Consider the following 12,761-nt stretch of genomic DNA (forward strand, 5'->3'; position numbering starts at 1 on the left):
TAGTAATATTTCACAATGCGGTGGGATTTACTGACTTAGTTACATAAAGAGGGTTAAACGTAAAGCAGGTGGGATACTTCTTCTTCTTCAAACCTATTAAAAGTGTGTGTGTGGGGGGGGGGGGGGACAATTTTCAACCTTACAATCACACCTTATTGTGATACTGCAGCATCTGGGTGATAATCCGGATCTTTGGATGATAGTTTTTAATTGAGATAACTCTGGAAAGCAAGAGACAATAGAAACAGTCACAAAGCTGTATTCATTACACGGGAAAAAAATATATTTTTATTTTATCAGTTTTATGGGTTGTAAAATGTAAAATACAAGAGCTTAAAGCCTGAATACAAATTTGAAAAAGATGCTAATCTCCCCCAGACACATATTCACCCTCTTCACTTCAGGACTGAAGATCCATGTACTCATGAATCTTTACATGTCTGTCAATGTGGTGCACACTATCCAAGTCATCAATTCCTTGCTTGGCTCAGAAGTGGTCATATGAAAGTAGCAGTGGGTACACAAATCTGGAAACCCACAGATGGTTTTAAGATTAGCATGTCTGAGTCAGACTGCAAGTCTGTAATATTGTAATTGGGAGGATGTCTTTTTCTATATATCTGGAAAAAAAGACTAAAAAACCTTTAGGTCCTTTTTGATGTGGTCCACTTCACTTCAAGATGATTTACTGCATTTGTAGAAAGGACTATGGTATAGGCATGAAGCACAAAGTCTTGCAAATCTTGTGGTACAAAAATATCAAAAATCTTTATTGACACAAATACAAAATTCTTAAAAAAAAGGAGGTCTCTGCAGGATGATCCTTATTTGCATGAATAATCACAGGAATTTCAATGATTTATAGTGAGAAAGGTATTCAACAAGAAATCAATTGGCTTCTTGTTGAAAGCCTTTCTCACTATAAATCATTGAAATTCCTGTGAATATTCACGCAAATAAGGAACATCCCGCAGAGACCTCCTTTTTTTAAGAATTTTGTAATTGTGTCAATAAAGATTTTTTATATTTTTGTACCACAAGATTTGCAAGACTTTGTGCTTCATGTCTATACCATAGTCCTTTCTACAAATGCAGTAAATCAGACTGCAAGTCTGCAAATACTGGAGCTCGGAGGGTGAGTATCTGTGTAAGTACCCTAATGGGTGGATAGCAGGATGCCTATTCTTCAAGTAGAATATTCTGAAGGAAGAAGCAAATGGTGACTGCCATATTTATTTTTCTTATAAACAATACCAGATGCTTGGTTGATCTCTTTGGCTGGAAAAGTGTCTGAATCGCACACCTGAAAGAAACCCGCAGTTAATCTAGTCAGACTTCATTCAAACACCTAATCTGCAAGTTTGTTCGGGGTCTATGGCTAAAATTATTAGAGGCAGAGGCTCAGCTCAACTGACATGCAATTCTTAAGAGGAAATTCTTAAGAGGAAATAGCATTGTTTAAGAGGAAATAAATATGTCAGCCTCCATATTCTTCTCACTTCAGGTGTACATTATGGCCTCAATTCACTAAGCTTTATCAAACACTTTATCAAATGTTTGATAATTTACCTCATGGGTAAAATCTAATTTTGAATTCATTAAGGTGTTATAGATTTATTGAACGTTTTATCGATAAAACATTTAATAAATATATAACACCTTAGTGAATTCAAAATGAGATTTTACCCATGAGGTAAATTATCAAATGTTTGATAAAATGTTTGATAAAACTTGGTGAATTGAGGCCTAAGTGTTGGTCTGTGTAGAGGGGAATTGCGAGCCTTTTCCAGGTTTTTGCTCAAGTTTGCTTTGAAAGAAAACCTTATAGTTAAATTCCACTGAAGAAGAGATTTCATAATCAAATCTGGCTAATATCAAGCGTCATATTTCAATAAAACCTTTGGCTAGGTTAATACACACTGCTCTTGTACTAGTCCAATAAAGTTAGCAGAATAAATATATATACATATACATGTACAAGCTGGACTCACTCCTGCTGGACGCTGGAAGCAATAGTATGCATGATAGTCACAGAGATTAAGGTCCCAATCTGCTAAAGGTAATACTCTATAAGAAACTCATGCTCGACCTAATTTGAGTGCATTACTCTTTTAGTGGAATTGGATTTTAATAGCCACCAATGATGATTTCTTTAATAATACTGATTTGCTGCTATTAGCAATAATTAGAAGACAGTAGAGCTTTATTTGCAAAAAGCCACAGTGCACAGTGTCAGCAATGTTTTTAATGCATTGGAGCAATCCATTCTAGAAATACAACAACAGTACACTACCATCTTATCATTAAAGGACACCCGAAGTGAAAATAAAGTAATGAAATAAACGATTATGGGGCGGGAGGAATCCCCGGGTAAGTATCAGAGCTGGGCAGTCTGTCGTCTCTGAGTCTCTTTAAGAATTATAATTATCATAAAAAAAAAAAACATCATTTTATTCAAATGCAGAGCCAAAACAAAAATGCATCTCTATATATTATGTTATTGGTTACTACACACAAATACAGGTGAATGTACCTCATGATGTTTGATGCATCTTCAGCATCAGGATCAGCACAGTACTTGTTAGCAAGGATCAAACAGGCATCTGCTGATTCAATCTGAAATTGATGGCAAATTTTTAGAACTATATACACTTCTACCAGCGGATACATCATTTGCATATCACAAAATATTTCACAATGCCTTGAAAACAACTACTATAATTAAACGCATAGTGTGCTTCATCTCCAATTAATTGTCCAGTTCTAATCTCTCACAGGTAAGCCATACTGTTTTAACCTGTATATGTCCATCTTGGCATTAATGTAAGACAAAAACATCCAAAAAATCCAAAAATGAAGCAAAATTCATTAATCTGGGCACAGTTAGAATAGGAGCTTGTTTATTTATTTATTACTTTGGGAAAACCAGCTTCTTCCATGTTTTTTTTTTGTTTTGTTTTTTGAGAGATTGCCTAAACAACCTGAACATTTTGTCAGTCTGCTAATCCGTATACTGTGTATGTGTGGTAAGATTGTACAGTCAAGGTTGTATGGTTGGTAGTCAGTTTTAGGTCTATGTTGCGTGGTTGATTCCCACTACGTAACAAGATTACCATTTTTATATAACCATTTTTAACTTAGGATACTACCTCTAGCAACTGATCGATGCACTGCTGTATTACCAGCATCCAAATGTAAGCAACATTCAGCTAGCAATGAAGCAGAACTATTATTCTGCTGCTAGCAATACTAATGCCAGTAAAAGTTCATTACAATAATTCCCCCGTGGTGATCCTTTTGCTAAGTGTAATTTGACAGCAAGCTTCTGTACAGATACACACACACCATTCTACTGTTGACATTCTCTATGCACAATGAAGAGAAAATGAGCGGGAAAATGTCCCGTCAAAATTCATGGTGACTGGCTTAAAAAATTCAGTGCAGTAAGTCATGATCCCAAAAACAGTCTGCTGTACAAGATGGCCATCTAGGATAGATATCAGTATTTCCTCTAACCCGATCATAAGCAACTGGATTGAGCAACAACCATCTAATGCCCCCATATATTGTAAGCCTATTTGGCAGGGCCCTCCTCCCCCTGTCCGCTCTTCTCCTGCCACCATGTGGATTCAGTGACTTGTCTGCTGTACTTATTCATATATTGTTACATCACTATTTTGTGTATCACTGTTGAACGCTATGTTCCTGTGTAACATTGTTTACAGCAATGTATTGCTATTGTACAGCAATGTATAATATGCTATCACTTTATAAATAACGTTTAATAATAATGTATGTACATAGCATTACGTAAACCACCTAACACCCATATATTTAAGCGTTGAAACGGGCACGCGCATTTCAGCAGAATGCACATTTATTAAACGTCCAATGTGCACTAATTTGTGCACAAATAGGACTTTATAAATGGCCATTTTGCAACAAGTGGCTAACAGAACACAGTATTTTATTGTAAAGGGACGTTTTAAATACTAGTGGCATAAAAAGTGTACCTGACTAACCTGATAGTGTATGTCCACAGATTGATACACAGTGAGATCTGTTTAATGTTTAGAGAAAGACTTTAATTTTGAGTTTCATACCACTTTAAGTATGTTTCATCTAGGGACCACAATAAAGCCTTAATTATTATTAGGTAATCCTGAGTCAGTGTTGTTCTATTTAAGACCTTGTGTAAAATTGCCTGAAGAAGCAGCTAAGATGCGTGAAATGCATTGTTGTTTAGTGTCCTATAAATATATTGAAAGCCTCATCCGAGATAAGACTATTATTTATCCAAGTTGAACTGGTTTTTAGCCTTTTATAATCTTGGGGCGCCTCCTCCCAGCTTGATAATAAAGACTTATTTGACACTTCTGAAATAAAAGGGGGATCATTGGATCCTCCCCAAAATGAGTCAGAGACAGGCTGTCTCATAGCTCATAGTTAGGCATTGATTTTTTTTTTATATAACAACCAATTCACAGCAAGACTCACATGTTGCCATAACAGTTTAAAGCATTATTTTGAAATTCCTGAGGCAAAATAAAAACCCAGGAGCATTATTTCACATTTAGAAGATGTGGTGCACTGAAAATGAGGGCTTGCCAGTGAATTGTCTGTAGCCTGCTCTGTGTAGTCCAGCCTTCTGACTTTACTTTTACACGTCATTTTGTCAGCTACTCCTGAAGCGTTTTTTTATACAAATACACTGAAATACTCAGTAATACTCTCTATACTTCTACTTTATAACATTGCATTCCTTTCTTTTAATAAAAAAGTATATTAAGAGAGAGCAAGACAGAAAGACAGAACATAACACATAGACAAGGCATTATTCTCCTCCGAAGTAAGTTTCTGGAAAACAATCTACTTTGTACTGTGATACTGCAGGCCGAACCCTGTTACCTTGACTCTTGCGAGGTCATGAGGATTCAGGACGGATCCTTGGTAAAATTCAACCTGAGTAAAGTGCCTCTTGAAGAGAGCTTCTAGCTCCAAATTTGGGGATATGCTGCAAAATGAGGAAAAAAAAGCAAATGAACAATATTTATTTTCTAAAATAATAATGATTTTATTTAATTATTCTTGCTTAAAGTGAACCTCCGAACTAAAAATCTGCCCTGGCATTTTAGGGGCCCTAAACCGTGAGGAGTAGTCTTGAAACAAAAATGACCTGTGAAATCCTAAAGGTACTCATTGGACTTTGGGCCCCTTCGCGCAGTTAGGGTGCAAAAAAGTGCCACACATGTGGTATCGCCGTACTCAGGAGAAGTAGTATAATGTGTTTTGGGGTGTATTTTTACACATACCCATGCTGAGTGGGAGAAATATCTCTGTAAATGGACAATTGTGTGTAAATAAAATCAAACAATTGTCATTTACAGAGATATTTCTCCCACCCAGCATGGGTATGTGTAAAAATACACCACAAAACACATTATACTACTTTTCCTGAGTACGGCAATACCACATGTGTGACACTTTTTTGCAGCCTAGGTGCGCTAAGAGGCCCAACGTCCTATTCACGGGTCATTTTGAGGCATTTGTTTTCTAGACTACTCCTCATGGTTTAGGGCCCCTAAAATGTCAGGGCAGTATAGGAACCCCACAAGTGACCCCATTTTAGAAAGAAGATACCCCAAGGTATTCCGTTAGGTGTATGGCGAGTTCATAGAAGATTTTATTTTTTGTCACAAGTTAGTGAAAAATGACACTTTGTGAAAAAAAAACAATAAAAATCAATTTCCGCTAACGTTTGACAAAAAATAAAATCTTCTATGAACTCGTCATGCACCTAACAGAATACCTTGGGGTGTCTTTTTTTCTAAAATGGGGTCACTTGTGGGGTTCCTATACCGCCCTGGCATTTTACGGGCCCAAAACCGTGAGTAGTCTGGAAACCAAATGTCTCAAAATGACTGTTCAGGGGTATAAGCATCTGCAAATTTTGATGACAGGTGGTCTATGAGGGGGCAAATTTTATGTAACCGGTCATAAGCAGGGTGGCCTTTTAGATGACAGGTTGTATTGGGCCTGATCTGATGGATAGGAGTGCTAGGGGGGGGTGACAGGAGGTGATTGATGGGTGTCTCAGGGGGTGGTTAGAGGGGAAAATAGATGCAATCAATGCACTGGGGAGGTGATCGGAAGGGGGTCTGAGGGGGATCTGAGGGTTTGGCCGAGTGATCAGGAGCCCACACGGGGCAAATTAGGGCCTGATCTGATGGGTAGTTGTGCTAGGGGGTGACAGGAGGTGATTGATGGGTGTCTCAAGGTGTGATTAGAGGGGGGAATAGATGCGAGCAATGCACTGGCGAGGCGATCAGGGCTGGGGTCTGAGGGCGTTCTGAGGGTGTGGGTGGGTGATTTTGGGTGCCCTAGGGGCAGACAGGGGTCTAATCTGATGGGTAGCAGTGACAGGGGGTGATTGATGGGTAATTAGTGGGTGTTTGGAGGAGAAAACAGATGTAAACAATGCACTTGGGAGGTGATCTGACGTCGGTTCTGCGGGCGATCTGATGGTGTGGGTGGGTGATCAGATTAGGGGCTGATTGATGGGTGGCAGTGACAGGGGGTGATTGATGGGTGGCAGTGACAGGGGGTGATTGATGGGTGATTGACAGGTGATCAGTGGGTTATTACAGGGAAGAACAGATGTAAATAATGCACTGGCAAATTGATAAGGGGGGTCTGAGGGCAATCTGAGCGTGTAGGCGGGTGATTGGGTGCCCGCAAGGGGCAGATTAGGGTCTGATCTGATGGGTAACAGTGACAGGTGGTGATAGGGGGTGATTGATGGGTAATTAGTGGGTGTTTAGGGTAGAGAACAGATGTAAACAATGCACTTGGGAGGTGATCTGACATTGGATCTGCGGGCGATCTATTGGTGTGGGTGGGTGATCAGATTGCCCGCAAGGGGCAGGTTACAGGGGGTGACAGATGACAGGGGGTGATTGATGGGTGATTGACAGGTGATCAGTGGGTTATTACAGGGGGGATAGAGGCATACAGTACACAGGGAGGGGGGGTCTGGGGGAGGTCTGGGGAGAATCTGAGGGGTGGGGGTGATCAGGAGGGAGCAGGGGGCAGTTTAGGACATAAAAAAAATAGCGTTTACAGATAGTGACAGGGAGTGATTGATGGGTGATTGGGTGCAAACAGTGTTCTGGGGGGTGGGCAGGGGAGGGTCTGAAGGCTGGGGTGGGAGATCAGGGGGGGTGTGTGGGGAAAAAAAGTGTGGTGCATACTCACTACTGCTTCCTCCTCGCTGGTGGTCTCTGGAACAATGAGACCACGAGGCGAGGAGGAAGCGTGTATAAAGCACTTTGTTTACCTAACAAAGTGCTTTATACACTTTAATTATCCGGATTTCTGTATTCCTCCACCTGCCGGCGCTGCTAATTGGCCGGCGGGCTGGAGGCTAAATCCCCGGCCATCGATCCCCGGTGGAGGATCGTGTCACGGATGACGCGATCGCTCCGCCCATGCCCGTACAAGGACCGCCGCCTCTGTGCATACGGCGGTCCTTGCGGCATCCACTTTCCGACCGTCTCTGTGCAGTGGGCGGTCGTTAAGTGGTTAACCCATTAGCAGCTGCAAAAGAGTTATCTCATTTGAGATAAGTGCACTGCTTTTGACCTCAGTCAGCAAAACTCGTTGTGTTGTAAATACTTGGAATGCTTTGATCTCTCTCTTTTAGCAGAAAATATAGAAACTGAAAGCAGAAGTCCTCTGTTATTGTCTAACACTGCCCCTAGTAACAAGTGGCTATAAATACACATTACAGCAGTACTAATTAGAAATAAGAGAGATGTAATGAATAAAAACAATGTGCTTAAGTAAATTGGCATGGTGCACTTGCAAACCTCTAAATAAATTGGCTGCTAAAGGCTTATTGGCATATACTATTTTCTTTAGTTGTCTAAGTTTATGGGTATGTGTGTTTACAGAGAAATATGAAATGTTTTTATTTTCTTTAATAACTATTATGTCTTGCTTTTAGCTTTAGATTTACTAAATTACACTTTAAGATAATGTTCGTTAAAAATATTAGTATTACAAGAATAATTGTATTTGAAATGGAAGCACTGTACAAAGAAAGAATAATTGCAATACTATATCATCACAGGGAAACACCTAATTAATATTTTACTGATTACTGGCATAAGCAAAAGAAAACAGTCTGAAGAAGTCAAGAAGCAAGTATTTACTATATTTAGCAGAATATGTTATAAATAATAGCTAATTTGTTAATATTAGCACTATTTAAACAGTTTAAAATATTTCTATTTTAAAAATATATATACTGCAATCTTTCTCAGGAGATACTGAAGCTTGTGGTTTGAATCCAGAACTGACTATAAAATCCATTTGCACTAGAAACCAGTTTTACCTTTTGAAGAATAAAGTTGCCAGTTGTACAGCTCTGCAGTGTATTTGTGGACTTCCTTGCATCGTACTACCATTAAACATGGTACACTAAGTCCTTCACCTGTGAGCATCCTATTGAGGTTTGAGCTTTAGGTTTTCCTATGTTCTACATTAAAAACATATGGAAGGGCTAGTGCTCACTAGTTTAACACTGCCCAGTATTAAACATTGTTCCATACTGCTCTTGTAGTATGGGGGCTCCTCTCCCAGGTGCTCTGTACTACTTTCAGGGCTAGAATCTCTCTCTATTTCTGGCAGGTTCTAGACTAACATTGTGAAGTGTGTGCATTTAGCAACTAGGACTTTTGGAACTAGGGGAAAAACAACATGATACTAGCTCCAAAGCTACTGTTGAACAATTCTAGAAGGGAAGAATGTCACAAACCCACTACACTATGGCAATCAATACAGGTTAGTGCTGAGTTCATCGGCAAACTATGACTTAGTTAATTTCAAACCACTGTTAAAGTTCTAGAATTGCTACGGAATCTGAGGTAGTGCCATGGAAGATTTCAGCAGACAGATCATAACATTTTTTAATATATACATACACTTTATGGAGTCTATTTCTGTACTGATCAGTCAACTTTACATTTTACTTAACCACTTCACCACTGAGGGGTTTTACCCCCTGACCACCAGAGCAATTTTCACCTTTCAGCGCTCCTTCCATTCATTCGTCTATAACTTTATCATTACTTATCGCAATGAAATGAACTATATCTTGTTTTTTCCGCCACCAATTAGGCTTTCTTTAGGTGGGACATTATGCCAAGAATTATTTTTTTCTAAATGTGTTTTAATGGGAAAATAGGAAAAATGTGGGGAAAAAAAAATTATTTTTCAGTTTTCGGCCATTATAGTTTTTAAATAATGCATGCTACTGTAATTAAAACCCATGAAATTTATGTGCCCTTTTGTCCCGGTTATAAAACCGTTTAAATTATGTCCCTATCACAATGTTTGGCGCCAATATTTCATTTGGAAATAAAGGTGCATTTTTTTCAGTTTTGCGTCCATCCCTAATTACAAGCCCATAGTTTATAAAGTAACAGTGTTATACCCTCTTGACTTAAATATTTAAAAAGTTCAGTCCCTAAGGTAACTAATTATGTATTTTTTTTAATTGTAAATTTTTGAATTTTTTTTTAATTACAAAAAAAAAAAAAATGGGGAGTGTGGGAGGTAATGAGTTAATTTTGTGTGTAAAAGTCATTTATTTGTATGTGAAAAATGTGTAGGGTGTAGTTTACTATTTGGCCACAAGATGGCCACAGTAACTTTTTGCTTTATTGCGACCTCCAAGCCTCCTTCCGGAAGCTTGGAGGAAGAATAAGGAGGCTGGACACGTGAGTTTCTTCTCACAATGATCGCGCTGCCCATAGGAGAGCAGCGGGTCATTGTGGGGCTTAGATCAACGAACGGGAATGGATTTTCCCGTTCATTGATCTCCGGGCGAGCGGGCGGCGGCGGTTTTACTAGCGGCGGGCGGCGTGTTTACGAGCGGGAGCGCGGACAGCGTCGGGAACGCGGAAAGTACGTGTTTCTCCGTCCCTGGTTTTTAAAGGATGGAAAAAGGGGCGGAGAAATACGTACGCGCGGGGGTAAAGTGGTTAAAGCCCAATTCCAAGAGAAAAAGTGGTTTTGGATACTTGGTAAAAAGGCACCACTTGTGGGAATTTCCATGACTTCCTGTCCAGACAAGAAGTGGATACATTTCTCCAATAGGGACAGCAAGGGAAATATAGCATATCTCACTAGTGTATGCTGTATACCATTTTTTAAATTATAGCAAAACAACTTCATAGTGGTCCAAGGGGCAAGACGTGAGGGGAAATCTCTACAATGTGGGCTCAGGCCACAAGAAAACTCATTGTCAAGCCTTTTCCACACTATCCAAAACGTAATAAAAAAATATCCTGGAGTTGAGCTTCAAATAAGTAAAAGTCATGTACACATATAAAAACATAGTAAAGTGGAGAATTATAGCATGAATGTACTGAGTTTTAAATTCACCAAGGATCTGCACCAGTAGCCACTAATGACTAATGATAAGCATAGTGATAGCAAAGGATGGTCAATGATATTCAAATAATTTGAAGTTCATTTGAAGTGATGTATGCAAATTTATGCAGCTTTAAAATTGACCAATTGAACCCCACCTCAGCAGGATTGGATTGGTCCATTTTTAATCTGCATAAATGTGCATAATTGTGTATAAACTTAGAATTATATGCATCTTATTGACCATCCATACTGGTTTCCACAAGTAATTCTGCCTAATGTTGACATACATGAGTTGATATCAAAATGATCCTTCAAACTATTTTGCTGAAAATCAATCATTTTAATTGGGCCATATATATCAGTGTGAAATGGCATATTAGGTAAAACATGGCTCAGCAAAGTGGGGTCAATTGCTGCCATAGAGGAACTGATCCGCCTATCTCAAGACCGGACAGAAAAATAAATCTGGACTTGATACGTGTGGATGGAATTTTAATATTCAGATGAATACAAAGCTCTTATGGCTGCCTGAGGTCTCCCTGATATAAAATGGTTCATCGGTATATGTGTTTGTCCCTCGTTCCTTTCTTTCCATTCTCTCTTCTTTACCTTACATTACTAGTGAAATGCAACACATACAGTAAAGCATACAGTACATAGAAGTATGCTTAACTACTGCAACTTTAATTATGCACATTATCCACACACAGAGCCTGTTGTGTATCACTTCAATGGAATCTTCTGAACCATGCCTCAGACACGTAGATGTGAAAATACCATTACGATATAATTGCATACAATTGCAATGGGGTTACATTGTCTGTTGCGAGGCAACGCAGCAAAAAATGCAGTGTGAAAGTACCCTTAATTAGAAATGTTGTGAGCCCCAAACACTTTCTAGTGCCTTTGATTTTCTCTTTTAAGTAAGACAATAAAACAATTTAAAACTCTCCTTCAATTCCTTACTGGCTATACAGTCACCCTGCCTGCCTTTGCCTCAAAGAAATGCCATCTTTATGAAAATCACAATTTGTTTCCTGGTCAAATTTAGCTAGTGTTGAAGAAGCCACCTTGCAAAATAATGTCATATCCAGTTCAACCTGTAACCTGCAGGTCCAAATGTGCAATTCATCCATCATAAGATCTCACAAGTTCATTTTATAGACACTGAACAGAATCATATTTCCCTCTCATCTCAGACAAAATAAACAATAGTCAGAAAAACTAACCTAAACACTATTTCTTCAAGATGAGATATGATAATTTTCCCGTTATGAGTTAGGCTAGGTATTAGTCATCTAATAAAAAAAGAAAAAAGAACTTGCGTCTCTACAATATAGCACTGGCCCTTTAAGAATGCAATCGGTGCTGCTCTCTTGTACTGGATGGTGCCAGCAACTAGTAAAAACAAGAGGGTAGGAAGGGAGAGAGAGCGCTCCGATAGTGCATTAAACAGGTTATGCTGATTACACACACTTCAATATTGCACTTACATGTTATATGTCTGTGCTGTGCTATGCTCAAGTATCGAACAGCTAGGACGATACTTGAGCATAGCGCAGCACAGACATATAACATGTAAGTGCAATATTGAAGTGTGTGTAATCAGCATACCCTGTTTAATGCACTATTGGAGTGCTCTCTCTCCCTCCCTACCCTCTTGTTTTTTTTGTCATCTAATACCTATGCACAGGTCAGACTGCAAACATTTTGAATAACAACATAAGAAGCTACCCACTTGTGTAGAAATACGATCTCCACGTTGACATCATCACGGTCTTTGTGCAAGAAATCCTTCAAGAAGTTGGAAACACTCTCTAAAGTGATGTGACCACATACCACAATATGCCTGAAACATAAAGGAATCATTGAGAAAAGCAATTTTGAGAAAAGTCTGTGAGAAAGTGGAAACCAAGGCTGAATCCTTCAAGGAGATCCCGAGCTAGGTGCTGTAAAAAGAAACCATTAAATAAGTAATACTATGCTTAAAAGAATGCATATGGGACAGCTTAATTAGTAAAAGACATCATCTTTATTTTACACATTAGGTAAGATGAAGTTAAAACATAAACAATAAGACAACAAGCACCAGTTGCAGCTTTTGAAATATCAACCAATCAAAGATGTAATGTGGTCTCATAAAATGAACCCTCCACAAACCCTGAACACAGTATACAAGCTCTGGCCATTTCTACCCATGGAAACAAATATATGGACCAGAATGGATTTTGCCCTTTAAAGGGAACCCGAGGTGAGAGGAATATGGAGGCTGCCATATTTATTTCCTTTTAAACAATGCACATTGCCTGGCTGTTCTGATG

The 12,761-nt window shown here is 39.0% G+C and overlaps 1 protein-coding gene across 12 annotated transcripts in view; it reads right to left on the reverse strand.

Moving 5' to 3' along the window:
- The window catches only part of KCNMA1 (potassium calcium-activated channel subfamily M alpha 1), a 759,662-nt gene that overhangs the window by 247,318 nt on the left and 499,583 nt on the right, over positions 1-12,761 (reverse strand). For all 12 annotated transcript variants that reach the window (XM_068255423.1, XM_068255413.1, XM_068255414.1 and 9 more), the window contains 4 exons: positions 12,179-12,289; positions 4,909-5,014; positions 2,534-2,616; positions 152-221 (listed from right to left, as the gene is read on the reverse strand). In XM_068255423.1, coding sequence (XP_068111524.1) covers positions 152-221; positions 2,534-2,616; positions 4,909-5,014; positions 12,179-12,289 — 370 coding nt within the window. The remainder of the gene's footprint in view (positions 1-151; positions 222-2,533; positions 2,617-4,908; positions 5,015-12,178; positions 12,290-12,761) is intronic.

Source organism: Hyperolius riggenbachi, chromosome 10 (genome assembly GCF_040937935.1).
Source record: "Hyperolius riggenbachi isolate aHypRig1 chromosome 10, aHypRig1.pri, whole genome shotgun sequence".
In the NCBI taxonomy this organism is placed as follows: domain Eukaryota; kingdom Metazoa; phylum Chordata; class Amphibia; order Anura; family Hyperoliidae; genus Hyperolius; species Hyperolius riggenbachi.